At 43.4% G+C, this 24433-nt stretch overlaps 1 protein-coding gene across 1 annotated transcript in view; it reads left to right on the top strand.

Annotated features, from left to right (window-relative positions):
- Positions 1 to 649: 649 nt before the first annotated feature.
- LOC135561898 (protein phosphatase 1 regulatory subunit 1A-like) overlaps positions 650 to 24433 on the top strand; it is a 78285-nt gene continuing 54501 nt past the window's right edge. The window contains exon 1 of the mRNA XM_065004210.1: positions 650 to 993. Within this exon, the coding sequence (XP_064860282.1) occupies positions 913 to 993 (81 nt within the window). The 5' untranslated portion in view covers positions 650 to 912. The remainder of the gene's footprint in view (positions 994 to 24433) is intronic.

Below are 24433 nucleotides of genomic sequence, written 5' to 3'. Positions count from 1 at the left end.
TAAATACAGGTCAATATTACATGTCTGAAGATGAAAGGGACGTCCTCTGTGTTATGTTCAGTACCCATCAATATGTTATGTAGTGTATGTGTTGTGTACATCTGTATGTGTGTGTGTGTAGGTGTGTGTGTAGGTGTGTTGTGCTGTGTGTGTGTGTGTGTAGGTGTTTGACTTTTTTTTTTAAATCCATCATCACTAAAATATTTTTACTGAGCATGATGGTGTGATGTATTTGGCTGCTTGTAGGAGTTAGGAGAGCCTCAGCCTCCGGCTTGGTTTGGCTCTGCAGTTAAGTCCCAGTGAAAGACCAGCCAATAGAACGAGAGAGAGGGGAGAGGGGGCGGCGTGAAGTGCGAGAGGGAGGCAGACTCAGCAAATGAGAGAGAGAGAGAGAGAGAGAGAGAGAGAAAGAGAGAGAGGAGCGCAGTATGCCCTTGCTTCCCTCTCTAGTACAGAACTGAAAGGAGACCGGGCAGAGGAACAGAGGAACAGAGGAACAGAGGAACACAGTAATAGTAGAGCTGGAAAAGAAAGAAAGAGACTGAAAGAGTACGGCATAGAAAGGACAGGGAGAGAGAGAGAAAGGGAGTTATAGAAGGGGACAGGTGTGAAGAGATACAGACAGACAGACAGACAGACAGACAGACAGACAGACAGACAGACAGACAGACAGACAGACAGACAGACAGACAGACAGACAGACAGACAGACAGACAGACAGACAGACAGACAGACTCAGAGAGACAGACAGACAGACTCAGAGAGACAGAGAGACAGACAGACTCAGAGAGACAGAGATAGAGAAACAGAGAGACAGACAGACTCAGAGAGACAGAGATAGAGAGAGAAAGTGCTCGATAGTGATCTGTGCAACTTCTACTCTACTACTACTACTCTACCACCAGCAGGACCATGGAGACAGGCAGCCCCAGGAAGATCCAGTTCACCATGCCTCTCCTTGACTCACACCTGGACCCGGAGGCTGCTGAACAGGTGAGGAGGCAGTGGAGGTGATCATACAGGACCTTACAGTTAGCTTTCCTAGGTGTTACTTACAGGATCAATGAGGTACAGTTTTACCGGTGCTATTGCAGCCAGTCTTCAATCTGAACAGACATAAGGGCAGGCTGGAAATGGGGCTAGGCTAGTGGGTCGCAGGCGGTTATGGCACAGGACGACATGGTCTCTCAATAGTGTCCGTTCTGAGAGCATTTGGTGGGTCGGGATCAATTAGTTATGACACGGGGAGGTTGTAGCCCTTACAGAGCAGAGTGTGAATCTCAATAGTTGGCGTGACTATTAAATTGGTTATTTGCATCGACTCCTCCTTCCGTTTCATTAAATTATTATAATATTTTCACGCTGCTGCTACTCACTGTTTATAATCTATGCATAGTCACTTTACCCCTACCTACATGTACATATTACCTCAATTACCTGTACCTGTACCCCCGCACATTGTACCGGTACCCCTGTATATAGAGTTGTTATTGTAATTTTATTGTCTTATTTTATAAATTTTTTAACTTTAGTTAGTAAATATTATTTTTACTCTTATTTTTCTTAAAGCTGCATTTCTGGTAAACGGCTTGTAAGGAAGCATTCCGCTGTAAGGTCTACAACTGTTGTATTCGGCACAGGTGACAAATAACATATTTAAAGCTCAATGTTAAATTAAAATCTCCTTACCATCATATGTAAACCAACAAGACACCAATGTCGATGTAAACAACACTCTCCCCGCCGTTCGTCCTGATCCGTCCAGCCGTTACCAAGAACCACTGCACTGGATTGTTTACAGGGCTGTCAGTATAAGGGGTCATCAGACAATTTTTTTACCCAAACTTACGTAACTCAAAATCTAGTCATCGCATAAAAACAAGGATACAGCGTCCAAAAGGTGAACATTAGACTTACAGAGCCAGTCAAAAGTTTGGACACACCTACTCATTCAAGGGGTTTTCTTTATTTATTTTTTTACTATTTTCTGCATTGTAGAATAATAGTGAAGACATCAAAACTATGAAATAACACATATGGAATCATGTAGTAACCAAAAAAGTGTTAAGCAAATCAAAATATATTTGAGATTCTTCAAAGTAGCCACCCTTTGCCTTGATGACAGCTTTGAACACTCTCAACCAGCTTCATGAGATATTCACCTGGAAATGCATTTCAATTAGCAAGTGTGCCTTGTTAAAAATTAATTTGTGAAATTTCTTTCCGTCTTAATGCCAGTCAGTTGTGTTGTTACAAGGCAGGGGGTATACAGAAGATAGCCCTATTTGGTAAAAGGCCAAGTCCATATTATGGCGAGAACAGCTCAAATAAACAAATAGAAACATTACTTTAAGACATGAAGGTCAGTAAACGCAGAACATTTCAATAACTTTCTTCAAGTGCAGTAGTAAAAACAATCAAGCGCTATGATGAAACTGGTTCTCATGAGGACCGCCACAGGAAAGGAATACCCAGAGTTACCTCTGCTGCAGAGGATAAGTTCATTAGAGTTACCAGCCTCAGAAATGGCAGAGTTCTAATAGGAGACACATCTCAACATCAACTGTTCAGAGGAGACTGTGTGAATCAGGCCTTCATGGTCAAATTGCTGCAAAGAAACCACTTCTAAAGGACACCAATAATAAGAAGAGACTTGCTTGGGCCAAGAAACATGAGCAATGGACATTAGACCGGTGGAAATCTGTTCTTTGGTCTGATGAGGTCTGATGAGTCCAAGTTAAAAAAAAAATGTCTTTGTGAGATGCAGAGTAGGTGAACGGATGATCTCTGCATGTTTAGTTCCCACCATTAAGCATGGAGGAGGAGGTGCTTTGCTGGTGACACTGTCAGTGATTTATTTAGAATTCAAGGCACACTTAACCAGCATGGCTACCACAGCATTCTGCAGCGATACGCCAACCCATCTGGTTTGCGCTTAGTGGGACTATCATTTGTTTTTCAACAGGACAATGACCCCACACACCTCCAGGCTGTGTAAGGGCTATTTGATCAAGAAGGATAGTGATGGAGTGCTGCATCAGATGACCTGGCCTCCACAATCACCCGACCTCAACCCAATTGAGATGGTTTGGGATGAGTTGGACAGCAGAGTGAAGGAAAAGCAGCCACCAATTGCTCAGCATATGTGGGATCTCCTTCAAGACGGTTGGAAAAGCATTCCAGGTGAAGCTGGTTGAGACAATGCCTAGTGTGTTCAAAGCTGTCATCAAGGCAAAGGGTGGCTACTTTGATGAATATCAAACATAAAATACATTTTGATTTGTTTAACACTTTTTTTGTTACTACGTGTACATGATTCCGTATGTGTTATTTCATTGTTTTTACAATGTAGAAAATAGTAAAAATAAAGAAAAACCCTTGAATGAGTAGGTGTGTCCAAATATTTGACTGGTACTGTATATATATAAATATATACAAGGAGGCTGTATGTATTTTTAGATGTTGGCCTATTTATTGTGCATGTGTATTATTGTATCGTCATCACCTTTATAGCCAAACTAAATACAAATACACACAACACATAACATAGGTAATGAACTGTCCGTTGTTCAGCACAGCAATTGATAAAACAGGACCATGTTTGAAAAAACAAGTGGTTCAGAGCTTATGTCAATATTACACAGGTGAGCTGATATTATTCTGTCACAGCTTCCCATGTTGATAGGGGGTATTGTAAATGAGTCATTCTGTCACAGCTTCCATGTTGATAGGGGGTATTGTAAATGAGTCATTCTGTCACAGCTTCCCATGTTGATAGGGGGTATTGTAATGAGTCATTCTGTCACAGTTTCCCATGTTGATAGGGGGTATTGTAATGAGTCATTCTGTCACAGCTTCCCATGTTGATAGGGGTATTGTAATGAGTCATTCTGTCACAGCTTCCCATGTTGATAGGGGGTATTGTAATGAGTCATTCTGTCACAGCTTCCCATGTTGATAGGGGGTATTGTAATGAGTCATTCTGTCACAGCTTCCCATGTTGATAGGGGGTATTGTAAATGAGTCATTCTGTCACAGCTTCCCATGTTGATAGGGGGTATTGTAATGAGTCATTCTGTCACAGCTTCCCATGTTGATAGGGGTATTGTAAATGAGTCATTCTGTCACAGCTTCCCATGTTGATAGGGGGTATTGTAATGAGTCATTCTGTCACAGCTTCCCATGTTGATAGGGGGTATTGTAATGAGTCATTCTGTCACAGCTTCCCATGTTGATAGGGGGTATTGTAATGAGTCATTCTGTCACAGCTTCCCATGTTGATAGGGGGTATTGTAAATGAGTCATTCTGTCACAGCTTCCCATGTTGATAGGGGGTATTGTAATGAGTCATTCTGTCACAGCTTCCCATGTTGATAGGGGGTATTGTAATGAGTCATTCTGTCACAGCTTCCCATGTTGATAGGGGGTATTGTAAATGAGTCATTCTGTCACAGCTTCCCATGTTGATAGGGGGTATTGTAATGAGTCATTCTGTCACAGCTTCCCATGTTGATAGGGGGTATTGTAAATGAGTCATTCTGTCACAGCTTCCCATGTTGATAGGGGGTATTGTAATGAGTCATTCTGTCACAGCTTCCCATGTTGATAGGGGGTATTGTAATGAGTCATTCTGTCACAGCTTCCCATGTTGATGGGGGGTATTGTAATGAGTCATTCTGTCACAGCTTCCCATGTTGATAGGGGGTATTGTAAATGAGTCATTCTGTCACAGCTTCCCATGTTGATAGGGGGTATTGTAATGAGTCATTCTGTCACAGTTTCCCATGTTGATAGGGGGTATTGTAATGAGTCATTCTGTCACAGCTTCCCATGTTGATAGGGGGTATTGTAATGAGTCATTCTGTCACAGCTTCCCATGTTGATAGGGGGTATTGTAATGAGTCATTCTGTCACAGCTTCCCATGTTGATAGGGGTATTGTAATGAGTCATTCTGTCACAGCTTCCCATGTTGATAGGGGGTATTGTAATGAGTCATTCTGTCACAGCTTCCCATGTTGATAGGGGTATTGTAATGAGTCATTCTGTCACAGCTTCCCATGTTGATAGGGGTATTGTAATGAGTCATTCTGTCACAGCTTCCCATGTTGATAGGGGTATTGTAAATGAGTCATTCTGTCACAGCTTCCCATGTTGATAGGGGTATTGTAATGAGTCATTCTGTCACAGCTTCCCATGTTGATAGGGGTATTGTAAATGAGTCATTCTGTCACAGCTTCCCATGTTGATAGGGGTATTGTAATGAGTCATTCTGTCACAGCTTCCCATGTTGATAGGGGTATTGTAATGAGTCATTCTGTCACAGCTTCCCATGTTGATAGGGGGTATTGTAATGAGTCATTCTGTCACAGCTTCCCATGTTGATAGGGGGTATTGTAAATGAGTCATTCTGTCACAGCTTCCCATGTTGATAGGGGGGGGTATTGTAAATGAGTCATTCTGTCACAGCTTCCCATGTTGATAGGGGGTATTGTAATGAGTCATTCTGTCACAGCTTCCCATGTTGATAGGGGTATTGTAAATGAGTCATTCTGTCACAGCTTCCCATGTTGATAGGGGGTATTGTAATGAGTCATTCTGTCACAGCTTCCCATGTTGATAGGGGGTATTCTTGTAATGAGTCATTCTGTCACAGCTTCCCATGTTGATAGGGGTATTGTAATGAGTCATTCTGTCACAGCTTCCCATGTTGATAGGGGGTATTGTAATGAGTCATTCTGTCACAGCTTCCCATGTTGATAGGGGGTATTGTAATGAGTCATTCTGTCACAGCTTCCCATGTTGATAGGGGTATTGTAATGAGTCATTCTGTCACAGCTTCCCATGTTGATAGGGGTATTGTAAATGAGTCATTCTGTCACAGCTTCCCATGTTGATAGGGGGTATTGTAATGAGTCATTCTGTCACAGCTTCCCATGTTGATAGGGGTATTGTAATGAGTCATTCTGTCACAGCTTCCCATGTTGATAGGGGGTATTGTAATGAGTCATTCTGTCACAGCTTCCCATGTTGATAGGGGGTATTGTAATGAGTCATTCTGTCACAGCTTCCCATGTTGATAGGGGTATTGTAATGAGTCATTCTGTCACAGCTTCCCATGTTGATAGGGGTATTGTAAATGAGTCATTCTGTCACAGCTTCCCATGTTGATAGGGGGTATTGTAATGAGTCATTCTGTCACAGCTTCCCATGTTGATAGGGGTATTGTAATGAGTCATTCTGTCACAGCTTCCCATGTTGATAGGGGGTATTGTAATGAGTCATTCTGTCACAGCTTCCCATGTTGATAGGGGGTATTGTAATGAGTCATTCTGTCACAGCTTCCCATGTTGATAGGGGTATTGTAATGAGTCATTCTGTCACAGCTTCCCATGTTGATAGGGGTATTGTAATGAGTCATTCTGTCACAGCTTCCCATGTTGATAGGGGGTATTGTAATGGTCATTCTTGTATGTTGAGTCATTCTTCACAGCTTCCCATGTTGATAGGGGTATTGTAATGAGTCATTCTGTCACAGCTTCCCATGTTGATAGGGGTATTGTAATGAGTCATTCTGTCACAGCTTCCCATGTTGATAGGGGGTATTGTAATGAGTCATTCTGTCACAGCTTCCCATGTTGATAGGGGTATTGTAAATGAGTCATTCTGTCACAGCTTCCCATGTTGATAGGGGGTATTGTAATGAGTCATTCTGTCACAGCTTCCCATGTTGATAGGGGGTATTGTAAATGAGTCATTCTGTCACAGCTTCCCATGTTGATAGGGGGTATTGTAATGAGTCATTCTGTCACAGCTTCCCATGTTGATAGGGGTATTGTAATGAGTCATTCTGTCACAGCTTCCCATGTTGATAGGGGTATTGTAATGAGTCATTCTGTCACAGCTTCCCATGTTGATAGGGGGTATTGTCCCATGTTGAATGAGTCATTCTGTCACAGCTTCCCATGTTGATAGGGGTATTGTAATGAGTCATTCTGTCACAGCTTCCCATGTTGATAGGGGGTATTGTAATGAGTCATTCTGTCACAGCTTCCCATGTTGATAGGGGTATTGTAATGAGTCATTCTGCTTCATGTTGACAGCTTCCCATGTTGATAGGGGTATTGTAAATGAGTCATTCTGTCACAGCTTCCCATGTTGATAGGGGGTATTGTAATGAGTCATTCTGTCACAGCTTCCCATGTTGATAGGGGGTATTGTAATGAGTCATTCTGTCACAGCTTCCCATGTTGATAGGGGTATTGTAAATGAGTCATTCTGTCACAGCTTCCCATGTTGATAGGGGGTATTGTAATGAGTCATTCTGTCACAGCTTCCCATGTTGATAGGGGTATTGTAATGAGTCATTCTGTCACAGCTTCCCATGTTGATAGGGGTATTGTAAATGAGTCATTCTGTCACAGCTTCCCATGTTGATAGGGGGTATTGTAATGAGTCATTCTGTCACAGCTTCCCATGTTGATAGGGGTATTGTAAATGAGTCATTCTGTCACAGCTTCCCATGTTGATAGGGGGTATTGTAATGAGTCATTCTGTCACAGCTTCCCATGTTGATAGGGGTATTGTAATGAGTCATTCTGTCACAGCTTCCCATGTTGATAGGGGTATTGTAATGAGTCATTCTGTCACAGCTTCCCATGTTGATAGGGGGTATTGTAATGAGTCATTCTGTCACAGCTTCCCATGTTGATAGGGGTATTGTAATGAGTCATTCTGTCACAGCTTCCCATGTTGATAGGGGGTATTGTAATGAGTCATTCTGTCACAGCTTCCCATGTTGATAGGGGTATTGTAAATGAGTCATTCTGTCACAGCTTCCCATGTTGATATTGTAATGAGGGTATTGTAATGAGTCATTCTGTCACAGCTTCCCATGTTGATAGGGGGTATTGTAAATGAGTCATTCTGTCACAGCTTCCCATGTTGATAGGGGTATTGTAATGAGTCATTCTGTCACAGCTTCCCATGTTGATAGGGGGTATTGTAATGAGTCATTCTGTCACAGCTTCCCATGTTGATAGGGGTATTGTAATGAGTCATTCTGTCACAGCTTCCCATGTTGATAGGGGGTATTGTAAATGAGTCATTCTGTCACAGCTTCCCATGTTGATAGGGGTATTGTAATGAGTCATTCTGTCACAGCTTCCCATGTTGATAGGGGTATTGTAAATGAGTCATTCTGTCACAGCTTCCCCATGTTGATATTCTGTCACAGCTTCCCATGTTGGTATTGTAAATGAGTCATTCTGTCACAGCTTCCCATGTTGATAGGGGGTATTGTAATGAGTCATTCTGTCACAGCTTCCCATGTTGATAGGGGGTATTGTAAATGAGTCATTCTGTCACAGCTTCCCATGTTGATAGGGGGTATTGTAATGAGTCATTCTGTCACAGCTTCCCATGTTGATAGGGGGTATTGTAATGAGTCATTCTGTCACAGCTTCCCATGTTGATGGGGGGTATTGTAATGAGTCATTCTGTCACAGCTTCCCATGTTGATAGGGGGTATTGTAAATGAGTCATTCTGTCACAGCTTCCCATGTTGATAGGGGGTATTGTAATGAGTCATTCTGTCACAGCTTCCCATGTTGATAGGGGTATTGTAATGAGTCATTCTGTCACAGCTTCCCATGTTGATCTGAGTCATTCAGCTTCCCATGTTGATAGGGGGTATTGTAATGAGTCATTCTGTCACAGCTTCCCATGTTGATAGGGGGTATTGTAATGAGTCATTCTGTCACAGCTTCCCATGTTGATATTCTGGGTATTGTAATGAGTCATTCTGTCACAGCTTCCCATGTTGATAGGGGTATTGTAAATGAGTCATTCTGTCACAGCTTCCCATGTTGATAGGGGTATTGTAATGAGTCATTCTGTCACAGCTTCCCATGTTGATAGGGGTATTGTAAATGAGTCATTCTGTCACAGCTTCCCATGTTGATAGGGGTATTGTAATGAGTCATTCTGTCACAGCTTCCCATGTTGATAGGGGTATTGTAATGAGTCATTCTGTCACAGCTTGTCATGTTGATAGGGGTATTGTAATGAGTCATTCTGTCACAGCTTCCCATGTTGATAGGGGTATTGTAAATGAGTCATTCTGTCACAGCTTCCCATGTTGATAGGGGGTATTGTAATGAGTCATTCTGTCACAGCTTCCCATGTTGATAGGGGTATTGTAATGAGTCATTCTGTCACAGCTTCCCATGTTGATAGGGGTATTGTAATGAGTCATTCTGTCACAGCTTCCCATGTTGATAGGGGGTATTGTAATGAGTCATTCTGTCACAGCTTCCCATGTTGATAGGGGGTATTGTAAATGAGTCATTCTGTCACAGCTTCCCATGTTGATAGGGGGTATTGTAATGAGTCATTCTGTCACAGCTTCCCATGTTGATAGGGGTATTGTAAATGAGTCATTCTGTCACAGCTTCCCATGTTGATAGGGGGTATTGTAATGAGTCATTCTGTCACAGCTTCCCATGTTGATAGGGGTATTGTAAATGAGTCATTCTGTCACAGCTTCCCATGTTGATAGGGGGTATTGTAATGAGTCATTCTGTCACAGCTTCCCATGTTGATAGGGGTATTGTAAATGAGTCATTCTGTCACAGCTTCCCATGTTGATAGGGGGTATTGTAATGAGTCATTCTGTCACAGCTTCCCATGTTGATAGGGGGTATTGTAAATGAGTCATTCTGTCACAGCTTCCCATGTTGATAGGGGGTATTGTAATGAGTCATTCTGTCACAGCTTCCCATGTTGATAGGGGTATTGTAAATGAGTCATTCTGTCACAGCTTCCCATGTTGATAGGGGTATTGTAATGAGTCATTCTGTCACAGCTTCCCATGTTGATAGGGGTATTGTAAATGAGTCATTCTGTCACAGCTTCCCATGTTGATAGGGGTATTGTAATGAGTCATTCTGTCACAGCTTCCCATGTTGAGCTTCCCATGTTGGGGTATTGTAATGAGTCATTCTGTCACAGCTTCCCATGTTGATAGGGGGTATTGTAAATGAGTCATTCTGTCACAGCTTCCCATGTTGATAGGGGGTATTGTAATGAGTCATTCTGTCACAGCTTCCCATGTTGATAGGGGGTATTGTAAATGAGTCATTCTGTCACAGCTTCCCATGTTGATAGGGGGTATTGTAATGAGTCATTCTGTCACAGCTTCCCATGTTGATAGGGGGTATTGTAATGAGTCATTCTGTCACAGCTTCCCATGTTGATAGGGGGTATTGTAATGAGTCATTCTGTCACAGCTTCCCATGTTGATAGGGGGTATTGTAATGAGTCATTCTGTCACAGCTTCCCATGTTGATAGGGGGTATTGTAATGAGTCATTCTGTCACAGCTTCCCATGTTGATATGGGGTCCCATGTTTGTAAATGAGTCATTCTGTCACAGCTTCCCATGTTGATAGGGGGTATTGTAATGAGTCATTCTGTCACAGCTTCCCATGTTGATAGGGGGTATTGTAAATGAGTCATTCTGTCACAGCTTCCCATGTTGATAGGGGGTATTGTAATGAGTCATTCTGTGCCAGTTTAATTTAATTTCCATTGAAAGCTCTGTTATTTACCTTACGGAACACACTGTTGTTAGCTCCACCTAAGCTACTAATTGTCATATCAAGATATGGTATTGCTGCATGTGCTCCTAAGCATAGGGGTACTTATAATAGTAATCTTGTGCACATTTACCTGAATTCTATTATTATTTCTGCCATTTTGTGTGCAATCAGGAAGCCCATTGTGGCTAGCTCATCCAATTCTATTAACAATTATGTCACCATTTATCCACCATGGACACTCCTGCTGTTGTCACATCTTGCATAGGGTTGAACATTTCTGGATGTATGGGTGCATGTTACTAGCCCAGATGTTACGGTCATCTCAGAGACCTGGCTGAATAATTTGATTATGGATAAGGACGTTGCCGTTTTAGATGTGATAGACTTCTGTTATGGCATATTGCTCTCTTAGCATCTCTGTCCCCAAAAATGTGTGAGCTGTTGGCTGTAAAAGTGGCCATAAGCTAGAATGTGCATATATTTATTACTGTGGTCTACTGCCTCCCAGCCGCTTCGCGGAGGCTGTTGGTACTATTTCTGATGATTTAAAACCCTTTCTGGTATCTAAACTGGTTGTGTTAGGAGATGTAAATCTTGATTGGCTTACCGTATCCTGACTAACCGTCCCCATAAGTATTTGGCTACTGGTGATTTTGCTAATTATATCAGCAACCACTGGCCTATTGATTGTCTTAGAGATACCAAATTGAAAAACTCTGACCATCGTATAATTGTGAAGATAAAACAAATTCTTGCCCCAGGCGTTCCTTCATGATTGTTATTATTCAGAGCTTTTTTTCTACTATACCCTGTTTTGACACTCACATTTTTCTCATCCATTTGTTATCTCTCTGGCTGAGCAACTCCGAGTCAAAAAACTAGACTAATCCATTGTACTCTCCTGTACTCTCAGGCAACTTCTTCATAAGAAATCAACAAAATACTATGCTTAAACTCAAATGCAATAACTGATTAAAAAAATAACATTATTTTTGAAAGAATGTTTTAAAAATTGTATAATCCTTGTAAATTATTTCATAAATAGGACTAGTGGAGTTATGTCACACATGGAACTAACAGAAATATATGAAAAATGTCTGCTCTAACCAAAATTACAACCAAGTAATTGCATCATTACTGTAAAAATGGAGGAGGAAAGTGGAAAGGGGAGAAGGTAAGGAACTCGTCTGTCGACCCTGCATTAACTGCATTAAAGACCAGAACTGATCAAAGAAAATTGTGATAAATAAAAAAGTATACCCTTTTCACTTAAGGACCAAAAAAACATTTGTGCCTTATAAGTCGTAAAATAGTTGGGAGAGATTTTTGATGTACCAATTCCATGGCACATGATTTATGAACTGATACACAAAATGACGGTTGATTCCAAACATAGAGTTTTTCTTTTTAAATTATTATACAAAATTCTTGCAACCAATAGAATATTATGTATATATGGGGATACAACCATCCCAGCTCTGCAAATCTTGATGCAAAGAGACAGAATCATTAGATCATTTGTTTTGGTACTGTCCACATGTACAGTAGCATGTTTTTGGTAGCAGGTTCAGGTTTGGCTGAAGAATTGTAACATTTACTGTCCTCTGGGTGATTTGAAAAGTCAATCGATCAATAATATAATGCATTATAATATAATAGCAAAACATTTGATCTTTGATTTACAATCTGTAGAAACTATAAGAATAGAAAAGTTCAGAACTTTTGTGAAGCATCACAGCACAGTTGAAAAATATATGTCAAATAGAAATGAAAACTAGTTAAAGGGAGGGACTAAAAACAACAAGTTAACCAAAGTAAAATATACGGTGTCCGTAAAATGTATATATTATGTAAACGCTGGAAGTAGAAGCCTAAGTGTTGGTTTTCCACCCCTTTCCAGGCTCCCTTGTCTTGCAAAAATCCTATAATCATTTGTCAACAAACAGCTACATTATGATCTATCAGTAAACGGTGTTCTTAATATTAACCAATCCAGATTCTGACCTAAACATGGTACCACTATGGCTACCGTGCATGTTGTAAATAATATTGCAAATGCCCTAGATGATAGAATGAATTGTGCTTCCATGTTTGTAGACTTCCATGTTTGTAGACTTGTTTCATAATTATCTCAATGACAGAACTCAGGCCATCAAGGTAGATGATGTCAAAAAATATATACACATATACATGTGTATGCAGATACAGTGTTGTATTCCACAGACACAGTATTGTATTCCACAGATACAGTGTTGTATTCCACAGATACAGTGTTGTATTCCACAGATACAGTGTTGTATTCCACAGATACAGTGTTGTATTCCACAGATACAGTGTTGATACATATTCCACAGATACAGTGTTGTATTCCACAGATACAGTGTTGTATTCAGACACAGTGTTGTATTCCACAGATACAGTGTTGTATTCCACAGATACAGTGTTGTATTCCACAGATACAGTGTTGTATTCCACAGATACAGTGTTGTATTCCACAGATACAGTGTTGTATTCCACAGATACAGTGTTGTATTCCACAGATACAGTGTTGTATTCCACAGATACAGTGTTGTATTCCACAGATACAGTGTTGTACAGATACAGTGTTGCACAGATCCACAGTGTGTTGTATTCCACAGTGTTGTATTCCACAGATACAGTGTTGTATTCCACAGATACAGTGTTGTATTCCACAGATACAGTGTTGTATTCCACAGATACAGTGTTGTATTCACAGACAGATACAGTGTTGTATTACACAGATACAGTGTTGTATTCCACAGATACAGTGTTGTATTCCACAGATACAGTGTTGTATTCCACAGATACAGTGTTGTATTCCACAGATACAGTGTTGTATTCCACAGATACAGTGTTGTATTCCGCAGACACAGTGTTGTATTCCACAGATACAGTGTTGTATTCCACAGATACAGTGTTGTATTCCACAGATACAGTGTTGTATTCCACAGATACAGTGTTGTATTCCACAGATACAGTGTTGTATTCCACAGATACAGTGTTGTATTCCACAGATACAGTGTTGTATTCCACAGATACAGTGTTGTATTCCACAGATACAGTGTTGTATTCCACAGATACAGTGTTGTATTCCACAGATACAGTGTTGTATTCCACAGATACAGTGTTGTATACAGTGTTGTATTCCACAGATACAGTGTTGTATTCCACAGATACAGTGTTGTATTCAGATACAGATACAGTGTTGTATTCCACAGATACAGTGTTGTATTCCACAGATACAGTGTTGTATTCACAGATACAGTGTTGATTACAGTGTTGTATTCCACAGATACAGTGTTGTATTTACAGTGTTGTATTCCACAGACACAGTGTTGTATTCCACAGATACAGTGTTGTATTCCAGATACAGTGTTGTATTCCACGGATACAGTGTTGTATTCTACAGATACAGTGTTGTATTCCACAGATACAGTGTTGTATTCCACAGATACAGTGTTGTATTCCACAGATACAGTGTTGTATTCCACAGATTCCACAGACACAGTGTTGTATTCCACAGATACAGTGTTGTATTCCAGATACAGTGTTGTATTCCACAGATACAGTGTTGTATTCCACAGATTACAGTGTTGTATTCCACAGATACAGTGTTGTATTCACAGATACAGTGTTGTATTCCACAGATACAGTGTTGTATTCCACAGATACAGTGTTGTATTCCACAGACACAGTGTTGTATTCCACAGATACAGTGTTGTATTCACAGATACATTCCACAGATACAGTGTTGTATTCCACAGATACAGTGTTGTACATTCCAGATACAGTATACAGTGTTGTATTCCACAGATACAGTGTTGTATTCCACAGATACAGTGTTGTATTCCACAGATACAGTGTTGTATTCCACAGATACAGTGTTGTATTCCACAGACACAGTGTTGTATTCCACAGATACAGTGTTGTATTCCACAGACACATTGTTGTACAGTGTTGTATTCCACAGTGTTGTATTCCACAGATACAGTGTTGTGATACAGTGTTGTATTCCACAGATACAGTGTTGTATTCCACAGATACAGTGTTGTATTCCACAGATACAGTGTTGTATTCCACAGATACAGTGTTGTATTCCACAGATACAGTGTTGTATTCCACAGATACAGTGTTGTATTCCACAGATACAGTGTTGTATTCCACAGATACAGTACACAGATACAGTGTTGTATTCCACAGATACAGTGTTGTATTCCACAGATACAGTGTTGTATTCCACAGATACAGTGTTGTATTCCACAGACACAGTGTTGTATTCCACAGATACAGTGTTGTATTCCACAGATACAGTGTTGTATTCCACAGATACAGTGTTGTATTCCACAGATACAGTGTTGTATTCCACAGATACAGTGTTGTATTCCACAGATACAGTGTTGTATTCCACAGACACAGTGTTGTATTCCACAGATACAGTGTTGTATTCACAGATACAGTGTTGTATTCCACAGATACAGTGTTGTATTTCAGTGTTGTATTCCACAGATACAGTGTTGTATTCCACAGATACAGTGTTGTATTCCACAGATACAGTGTTGTATTCCACAGATACAGTGTTGTATTCATTCCGCAGACACAGTGTTGTGTTGTATTCACAGATACAGTGTTGTATTCCACAGATACAGTGTTGTATTCCACAGATACAGTGTTGTATTCCACAGATACAGTGTTGTATTCCACAGATACAGTGTTGTATTCCACAGATACAGTGTTGTATTCACAGATACAGTGTTGATTCCACAGATACAGTGTTGTATTCCACAGATACAGTGTTGTATTCCACAGATACAGTGTTGTAGATACAGTGTTGTATTCCACCACAGTTGTATTCCACAGTGTTGTATTCCACAGATACAGTGTTGTATTCCACAGATACAGTGTTGTATTCCACAGTATTCCCCCAGATACAGTGTTGTATTCCACAGATACAGTGTTGTATTCCACAGATACAGTGTTGTATTCCACAGATACAGTGTTGTATTCCACAGATACAGTGTTGTATTCCACAGATAGTGTTGTATTCCACAGATACAGTGTTGTATTCCACAGATACAGTGTTGTATTCCACAGATACAGTGTTGTATTCCACAGATACAGTGTTGTATTCCACAGATACAGTGTTGTATTCCACAGATACAGTGTTGTATTCCACAGATACAGTGTTGTATTCCACAGATACAGTGTTGTATTTCACAGTGTTGTATTCCACAGATACAGTGTTGTATTCCACAGATACAGTGTTGTATTCCACAGATACAGTGTTGTATTCCACAGATACAGTGTTGTATTCCACAGATACAGTGTTGTATTCCACAGATACAGTGTTGATACAGTGTTGTATTCCACAGATACAGTGTTGTATTCCACAGATACAGTGTTGTATTCCACAGATACAGTGTTGTATTCCACAGATACAGTGTTGTATTCCACAGATACAGTGTTGTATTCCACAGATACAGTGTTGTATTCCACAGATACAGTGTTGTATTCCACAGATACAGTGTTGTATTCCACAGATACAGTGTTGTATTCCACAGATACAGTGTTGTATTCCACAGACACAGTGTTGTATTCCACAGATACAGTGTTGTATTCCACAGACACAGTGTTGTATTCCACAGATACAGTGTTGTATTCCACAGATACAGTGTTGTATTCCGCAGATACAGTGTTGTATTCCACAGATACAGTGTTGTATTCCGCAGACACAGTGTTGTATTCCACAGATACAGTGTTGTATTCCATTGCTCCATCAGTTGACCAAGCCTTTTCTAATTGGAAGACAGATTTTCTAGCACTGTAGAGGTCACTATTGACTCTAAAGTCAGTACTGAATGTAAATAAAACTAAATGCTCTTTCTAGGTCCCATAACCCAGATTTAAATGAGTTTGTAATGACAAGTTTGAACAGTACACAAATTGAGTGAGTTCCTTCCTACAAATATGTAGTAAGGAATGTTTTTTGTTTTTAGTAGATTAATTAGGAGTGTTGGGATAGATTAATAATACTGTTATAAATCATTAAGGTTATGGTCATGGGAGGGGACTCTTTATTTGTCTAATCGTCATTTGACATTTGACTTTTTGACAATTCTGGTTCACTGCCCTTCTACCCGTGATTTATTTTTATGTAACTTTAGGTTAAGTGTGTGTGTGTGTGTGTGTGTGTGTGTGTGTGTGTGTGTGTGTGTGTGTGTGAGGGTGCTTGATGAGAGAGAGGTGTTGCTCAGGGATCACAGTGGGGTCAGCCTCTGGCTATAGCTCTGTCTGATGTACTGAGTGTGGAGTCAGCCTCTGGCTATATCTCAGCCTGATGTACTGAGAGTCAGGAGGAAGTGAACCATGAATCGCACTGTCATCTTGTTACGATATCAATAGGCACTAATTACTGAGGAGGAAGTGAACCATGAATCACACTGTCCTCTTGTTACGATATCAATAGACACTAATTACTGAGGAGGAAGTGAACCATGAATCACACTGTCCTCTTGTTACGATATCAATAGGCACTAATTACTGAGGAGGAAGTGAACCATGAATCACACTGTCCTCTTGTTACGATATCAATAGGCACTAATTACTGAGGAGGAAGTGAACCATGAATCACACTGTCCTCTTGTTACGATATCAATAGGCACTAATTACTGAGGAGGAAGTGAACCATGAATCACACTGTCCTCTTGTTACGATATCAATAGAAACTAATTACTGAGGAGGAAGTGAACCATGAATCACACTGTCCTCTTGTTACGATATCAATAGACACTAATTACTGAGGAGGAAGTGAACCATGAATCACACTGTCCTCTTGTTACGATATCAATAGAAACGAATTACTGAGGAGGAAGTGAACCATGAATCACACTGTCCTCTTGTTACGATATCAATAGAAACGAATTACTGAGGAGGAAGTGAACCATGAATCACACTGTCCTCTTGTTACGATATCAATAGGCACTAATTACTGAGGAGGAAGTGAACCATGAATCACACTGTCCTCTTGTTACGATATCAATAGGCACTAATTACTGAGGAGGAAGTAAACCATGAATCACACTGTCCTCTTGTTACGATATCAATAGGCACTAATTACTGAGGAGGAAGTGAACCATGAATCACACTGTCCTCTTGTTACGATATCAATAGGCACTAATTACTGAGGAGGAAGTGAAACATCTGTTCGAACACTCTTTGGTGCTGTATGTGTGAGGTTGTGTGTTTGTGTGTGTGTGTGTGTACTCACACTCACGTGTGTGTGTGTGTGTAATTTTGCCCGTGCATACGTTGGTAGGCTGCTTTACTGTCCTACAGTTACCTCTACTGGAATGATATAAGTTGTGGAAATCTCTGTTAGAGTCAGACAGCCTTGAGTGCTGATCATGTAGCTCTCAGCCGCCCTGCAGAGAGAGACTTGGCTGGGTGCCACTCAGAGATGACACTTATGAATCCTGAGATGCTGAGACCTGCATGGCTTGGCTGACATGGTGTAGTCAACCACAGAGCCTATCAGAGAAGAGCTGGCTGACTGGCATCACAGAGCCTATCAGAGCAGAGTGTGGTCATCACGGAGCTGACTGACTGACATGGAGTGGTCATCACGGAGCCTATCAGAGCTGACTGATTGACGTGGTGTGGTCATCACGGAGCCTATCAGAGCTGACTGATTGACGTGGTGTGGTCATCACGGAGCCTATCAGAGCTGACTGATTGACGTGGTGTAGTCATCACAGAGCCTATCAGAGCTGGGTGACTTACTTGGTGTGTTCAACACGGAGCCTATCAGAGCTGGCTGACTGACGTGGTGTGTTCATCACGGAGCCTATCAGAGCTGGCTGACTGACGTGGTGTGTTCATCACGGAGCCTATCAGAGCTGGCTGACTGACGTGGTGTGTTCATCACGGAGCCTATCAGAGCTGGCTGACTGACGTGGTGTGTTCATCACGGAGCCTATCAGAGCTGGCTGACTGACGTGGTGTGTTCATCACGGAGCCTATCAGAGCTGGCTGACTGATGTGGTGTGGGCATCATAGATCCTATCAGAGCTGACAGACGACGTGGTTTGGGCTTCACAGTTTTTCAGTGTGGGGCTGAATGATGTGGTGTGGGCATCACGGAGCCTATCAGAGCAGAGTGTGGGCATCACAGAGCCTATCAGAATAGAGCTGGCTGACTGACATGGTGTGGGCATCATAGATCCTATCAGAGCTGACTGACGTGGTGTGGGCATCACAGATCCTATCAGAGCTGACTGATGTGGTGTGGGCATCACAGATCCTATCAGAGCTGACTGACATGGTGTGGTCATCACAGATCCTATCAGAGCTGACTGATGTGGTGTGGTCATCACGGAGCCTATCAGAGCAGAGTGTGGGCATCACAGAGCCTATCAGAATAGAGCTGGCTGACTGACGTGTTGTGGGCATCACAGATCCTATCAGAGCTGACTGACGTGGTGTGGTCATCACGGAGCCTATCAGAGCAGAGTGTGGGCATCACAGAGCCTATCAGAATAGAGCTGGCTGACTGACGTGGTGTGGGCATCACAGATCCTATCAGAGCTGACTGATGTGGTGTGGGCGTCATAGATCCTATCAGAGCTGACTGATGTGGTGTCTTCATCACGGATCCTATCAGAGCTAACTGACATGGTGTGGGCGTCATAGATCCTATCAGAGCTGACTGAAGTGGTGTGGGCGTCATAGATCCTATCAGAGCTGACTGACGTGGTGTGGGCGTCATAGATCCTATCAGAGCTGACTGACGTGGTGTGGGCGTCATAGATCCTATCAGAGCTGACTGGCGTGGTGTGGGCGTCATAGATCCTATCAGAGCTGACTCATGTGGTGTGAGCGTGATAGATCCTATCAGAGCTGACTGATGTGGTGTGGGCGTGATAGATCCTATCAGAGCTGACTGATGTGGTGTGGGCGTGATAGATCCTATCAGAGCTGACTGATGTGGTGTGGGCGTGATAGATCCTATCAGACCTGACTGATGTGGTGTGGGCCTGATAGATCCTATCAGAGCTGACTGATGTGGTGTGGGCAGAGCTGACTGATGTGGTGTGGGCGTGATAGATCCTATCAGAGCTGACTGATGTGGTGTGGGCGTCACGGAGCCTATCAGAGCAGAGTGTGGGTATCACAGAGCCTATCAGAATAGAGCTGGCTGACTGACGTGGTGTGGGCATCACAGATGCTATCAGAGCTGACTGATGTGGTGTGGGCATCACAGATCCTATCAGAGCTGACTGATGTGGTGTCTTCATCACGGATCCTATCAGAGCTAACTGACATGGTGTGGGCGTCATAGATCCTATCAGAGCTGACTGACGTGGTGTGGGCGTCATAGATCCTATCAGAGCTGACTGACGTGGTGTGGGCGTCACAGATCCTATCAGAGCTGACTGATGTGGTGTGGGTGTCATAGATCCTATCAGAGCTGACTGACATGGTGTGGGCGTCATAGATCCTATCAGAGCTGACTGATGTGGTGTGGGCGTCATAGATCCTATCAGAGCTGACTCATGTGGTGTGGGCGTGATAGATCCTATCAGAGCTGACTGATGTGGTGTGGGCGTGATAGATCCTATCAGACCTGACTGATGTGGTGTGGGCGTGATAGATCCTATCAGAGCTGACTGATGTGGTGTGGGGTGATAGATCCTATCAGAGCTGACTGATGTGGTGTGGGCATCACGGAGCCTTATCAGAGCAGAGTGTGGGTATCACAGAGCCTATCAGAATAGAGCTGGCTGACTGACGTGGTGTGGGTATCACAGAGCCTATCAGAATAGAGCTGGCTGACTGACGTGGTGTGGGCGTCATAGATCCTATCAGAGCTGACTGATGTGGTGTGGGTGTCATAGATCCTATCAGAGCTGACTGACATGGTGTGGGCGTCATAGATCCTATCAGAGCTGACTGACGTGGTGTGGCGTCACAGATCCTATCAGAGCTGATGGGTGGGTGTCATAGATCCTATCAGAGCTGACTGACGTGGTGTGGGCGTCATAGATCCTATCAGAGCTGACTGATGTGGTGTGGGCGTCATAGATCCTATCAGAGCTGACTGACGTGGTGTGGGCGTCATAGATCCTATCAGAGCTGACTCATGTGGTGTGGGTGTCATAGATCCTATTAGAGCTGACTGATGTGGTGTGGGCGTGATAGATCCTATCAGAGCTGACTGATGTGGTGTGGGCGTGATAGATCCTATCAGACCTGACTGATGTGGTGTGGGTGTGATAGATCCTATCAGAGCTGACTGATGTGGTGTGGGCGTGATAGATCCTATCAGAGCTGACTGATGTGGTGTGGGCGTGATAGATCCTATCAGAGCTGACTGATGTGGTGTGGGCGTCACGGAGCCTATCAGAGCAGAGTGTGGGTATCACAGAGCCTATCAGAATAGAGCTGGCTGACTGACGTGGTGTGGGCATCACAGATGCTATCAGAGCTGACTGATGTGGTGTGGGCATCACAGATCCTATCAGAGCTGACTGATCTGGTGTGGGCATCACAGAGCCTATCAGAGCTGGCTGACGTGGTGTGTTCATCACAGAGCCTATCAGAGCTGACTGACGTGGTGTCTTCATCACGGATCCTATCAGAGCTGAATGACGTGGTCTGGGTATCACAGAGCCTATCAGAGCTGACTGACATGGTCTGGGTATCACAGAGCCTATCAGAGCTGACTGACATGGTCTGGGTATCACAGAGCCTATCAGAGCTGACTGATGTGGTGTCTTCATCACGGATCCTATCAGAGCTAACTGACATGGTGTGGGCATCATAGATCCTATCAGAGCTGACTGACGTGGTCTGGGCATCACAGATGCTATCAGAGCTGACTGATGTGGTGTGGGCGTCACAGATCCTATCAGAGCTGACTGATGTGGTGTGGGCGTCATAGATCCTATCAGAGCTGACTGATGTGGTGTGTTCATCACAGATCCTATCAGAGCTGACTGACGTGGTGTGGGCATCACAGATCCTATCAGAGCTAACTGATGTGGTGTGGGCATCATAGATCCTATCAGAGCTGACTGATGTGGTGTGGGCGATCACAGATGCTATCAGAGCTGACTGATGTGGTGTGGGGTGATAGATCCTATCAGAGCTGACTGACGTGGTGTGGGCATCACAGATCCTATCAGAGCTGACTGATGTGGTGTGGGCGTGATAGATCCTATCAGAGCTGACTGATGTGGTGTGGGTGTGATAGATCCTATCAGAGCTGACTGATGTGGTGTGGGCGTGACAGATCCTATCAGAGCTGAGTGATGTGGTGTGAGCGTGATAGATCCTATCAGAGCTGACTGATGTGGTGTGGGCGTGATAGATCCTATCAGAGCTGACTGATGTGGCATGAGCGTTGTAGATCCTATCAGAGCTGACTGATGTTTTGTGGGTGTCATAGATCCTATCAGAGCTGACTGATGTGGTGTGAGCGTGATAGATCCTATCAGAGCTGACTGATGTGGTGTGGGCGTGATAGATCCTATCAGAGCTGACTGATGTGGTGTGGGCGTGATAGATCCTATCAGAGCTGACTGATGTGGTGTGGGCGTGATAGATCCTATCAGAGCTGACTGATGTGGTGTGAGCGTGATAGATCCTATCAGAGCTGACTGATGTGGTGTGGGCGTGATAGATCCTATCAGAGCTGACTGATGTGGTGTGGGCGTGATAGATCCTATCAGAGCTGACTGATGTGGTGTGGGCGTGATAGATCCTATCAGAGCTGACTGATATGGTGTGGGCGTGATAGATCCTATCAGAGCTGACTGATGTGGTGTGAGCATGATAGATCCTATCAGAGCTGACTGATGTGGTGTGGGCGTGATAGATCCTATCAGAGCTGACTGACTAATGTGGTGTGGGCGTGATAGATCCTATCAGAGCTGACTGATGTGGTGTGGGCATCAAAGTATTTCAGTGTGGGGCTGATAACAAGAGGCCAGCTGATATGCTTCAGCGTTTCCTTGTTTGGGTGTTTAAGTATTTTCTAGGGTTTCATTGTTAAAGTTTTTCAGTGTCTCACTATTCCAGTGTGAGGTAGCAATGGAACTACTTTGTTTCAGTGTCAGTTTCGGTGTTTCAGTGCTTAGGTGATTTAAGTGGTTTGTGCTTCAACATTTCTGTGTTGTAATGTTTCAGTGTTTCACAGTGTTAGTGAAATGCTTTTTGTTGTTGTGTAGCAGTGTAGCCAACTACTCGAACGACCCACTGGACACATAGCAGTTCAATCAACATGGTTTCCACATCATTTCAATGAAATTACGTTGAACCAATGTGGATGAGACGTTGAATTGACGTCTGTGCCCATTGGGTACAGACTACTTTATTTGCAGAAATAAAATACGGTTGAAATAGGTAAGAATGTATTTTCTTTATTGGCATCAGACCAGCCTAATTCTGACGTGAAACATAGTTTTGGGGTTTAATAGGCTAAATTACACATTCTGTTAACATCTGACCCCAAAGTTCTGTTCTTGCGATTTGCATTATTTTTCACAAAGTAGTTTGCATGTTCTTTTTCAAAGTAATTTGAGTTAGGTAAACTCTATTTTTCTTAAGGGTAGCTGTAGTGTAGCTTAAATTATTCCACTGTCAAGTAATTGGTAGTTTGATGAACTATATTTTCAGTAACTTCTTCAACACTGGTGTTTCAGTATTTTCAGGGATTTGTCATAGAACAGCCATGGCATCACAGTGTCTCAGTGTGCCTGTGTTGGTATCACATGCCTCAGTACTCCTTGTTGTGCCTGGACACCTCATAGTGTGTAGATCAGGCTCTGGAGAGAAGCAGCATTCACTGTCCATCAAACTATCTCTCTGGGGGAAGGAGTACTGGGGGATGGAGTCCTGGCTATTGGAGTCCTAGGGGATGGTCCTCGGGGTTGGAGTCCTGGGGGTTGGAGTCCTGGGGGATGGAGTCCTGGGGGATGGAGTCCCGGGGCTGGAGTCCTGGGTGATGGAGTCCTTGGGTGGTAGAGTCCTGGAGGATGGTCCTGGAGGATGGTCCTGGGGGTTGGAGTCCTGTGGGATGGAGTCCTGGGTGATGGAGTCTTTGAGGACTCTTAGGGGATGGTCCTGGGGGTTGGAGTCCTGGGGCTGGAGTCCTGGGTGATGGAGTCCTGGAGGATGGTCCTGGGGGATGGAGTCCTGGGGCTGGAGTCCTGAGTGATGGAGTCCTGGAGGATGCTCCTGTGGGATGTCCTGGGGGTTAGAGTCCTGGGGCTGGAGTCCTGGGTGATGGAGTCCTGGAGGATGGTCCTGGGGGATGGTCCTGGGGGTTGGAGTCCTGTGGGATGGAGTCCTGGGTGATGGGGTCTTTGAGGACTCCAATCCCCCATCTTAGGGGATGGTCCTGGGGGTTGGAGTCCTGGTGGATGGTCCTGGGGGTTGGAGTCCTGGGGCTGGAGTCCTGGGGTTGGAGTCCTGGAGGATGGTACTGGGGGTTGGATTATTGGGGCTGGAGTCCTGGGGCTGGAGTCCTGGGGTTGGAGTCCTGGAGGATTGTCCTGGGGGATGGAGTCCTGGGGGCTAGAGTCCTGGGTAATGGAGTCCTGGGTGGTAGAGTCCTGGAGGATGGTCCTGGGGGTTGGATTATTGGGGCTGGAGTCCTGGGGCTGGAGTCCTGTGGTTGGAGTCCTGGAGGATGGTCTTGGGGGTTGGATTCCTGGGACTGGAGTCCTGGGGCTGTAGTCCTGGGGTTGGAGCCCTGGAGGATGGTCCTGGGGGTTGGATTCCTGGGGCTGGAGTCCTGGGTGATGGAGTCCTGGAGG

The sequence above is a fragment of the Oncorhynchus nerka genome, linkage group LG2, assembly GCF_034236695.1.
Source record: "Oncorhynchus nerka isolate Pitt River linkage group LG2, Oner_Uvic_2.0, whole genome shotgun sequence".
NCBI classification, from domain to species: Eukaryota; Metazoa; Chordata; class Actinopteri; order Salmoniformes; family Salmonidae; genus Oncorhynchus; species Oncorhynchus nerka.
This window is presented reverse-complemented; position numbering and strand designations above follow the sequence as displayed.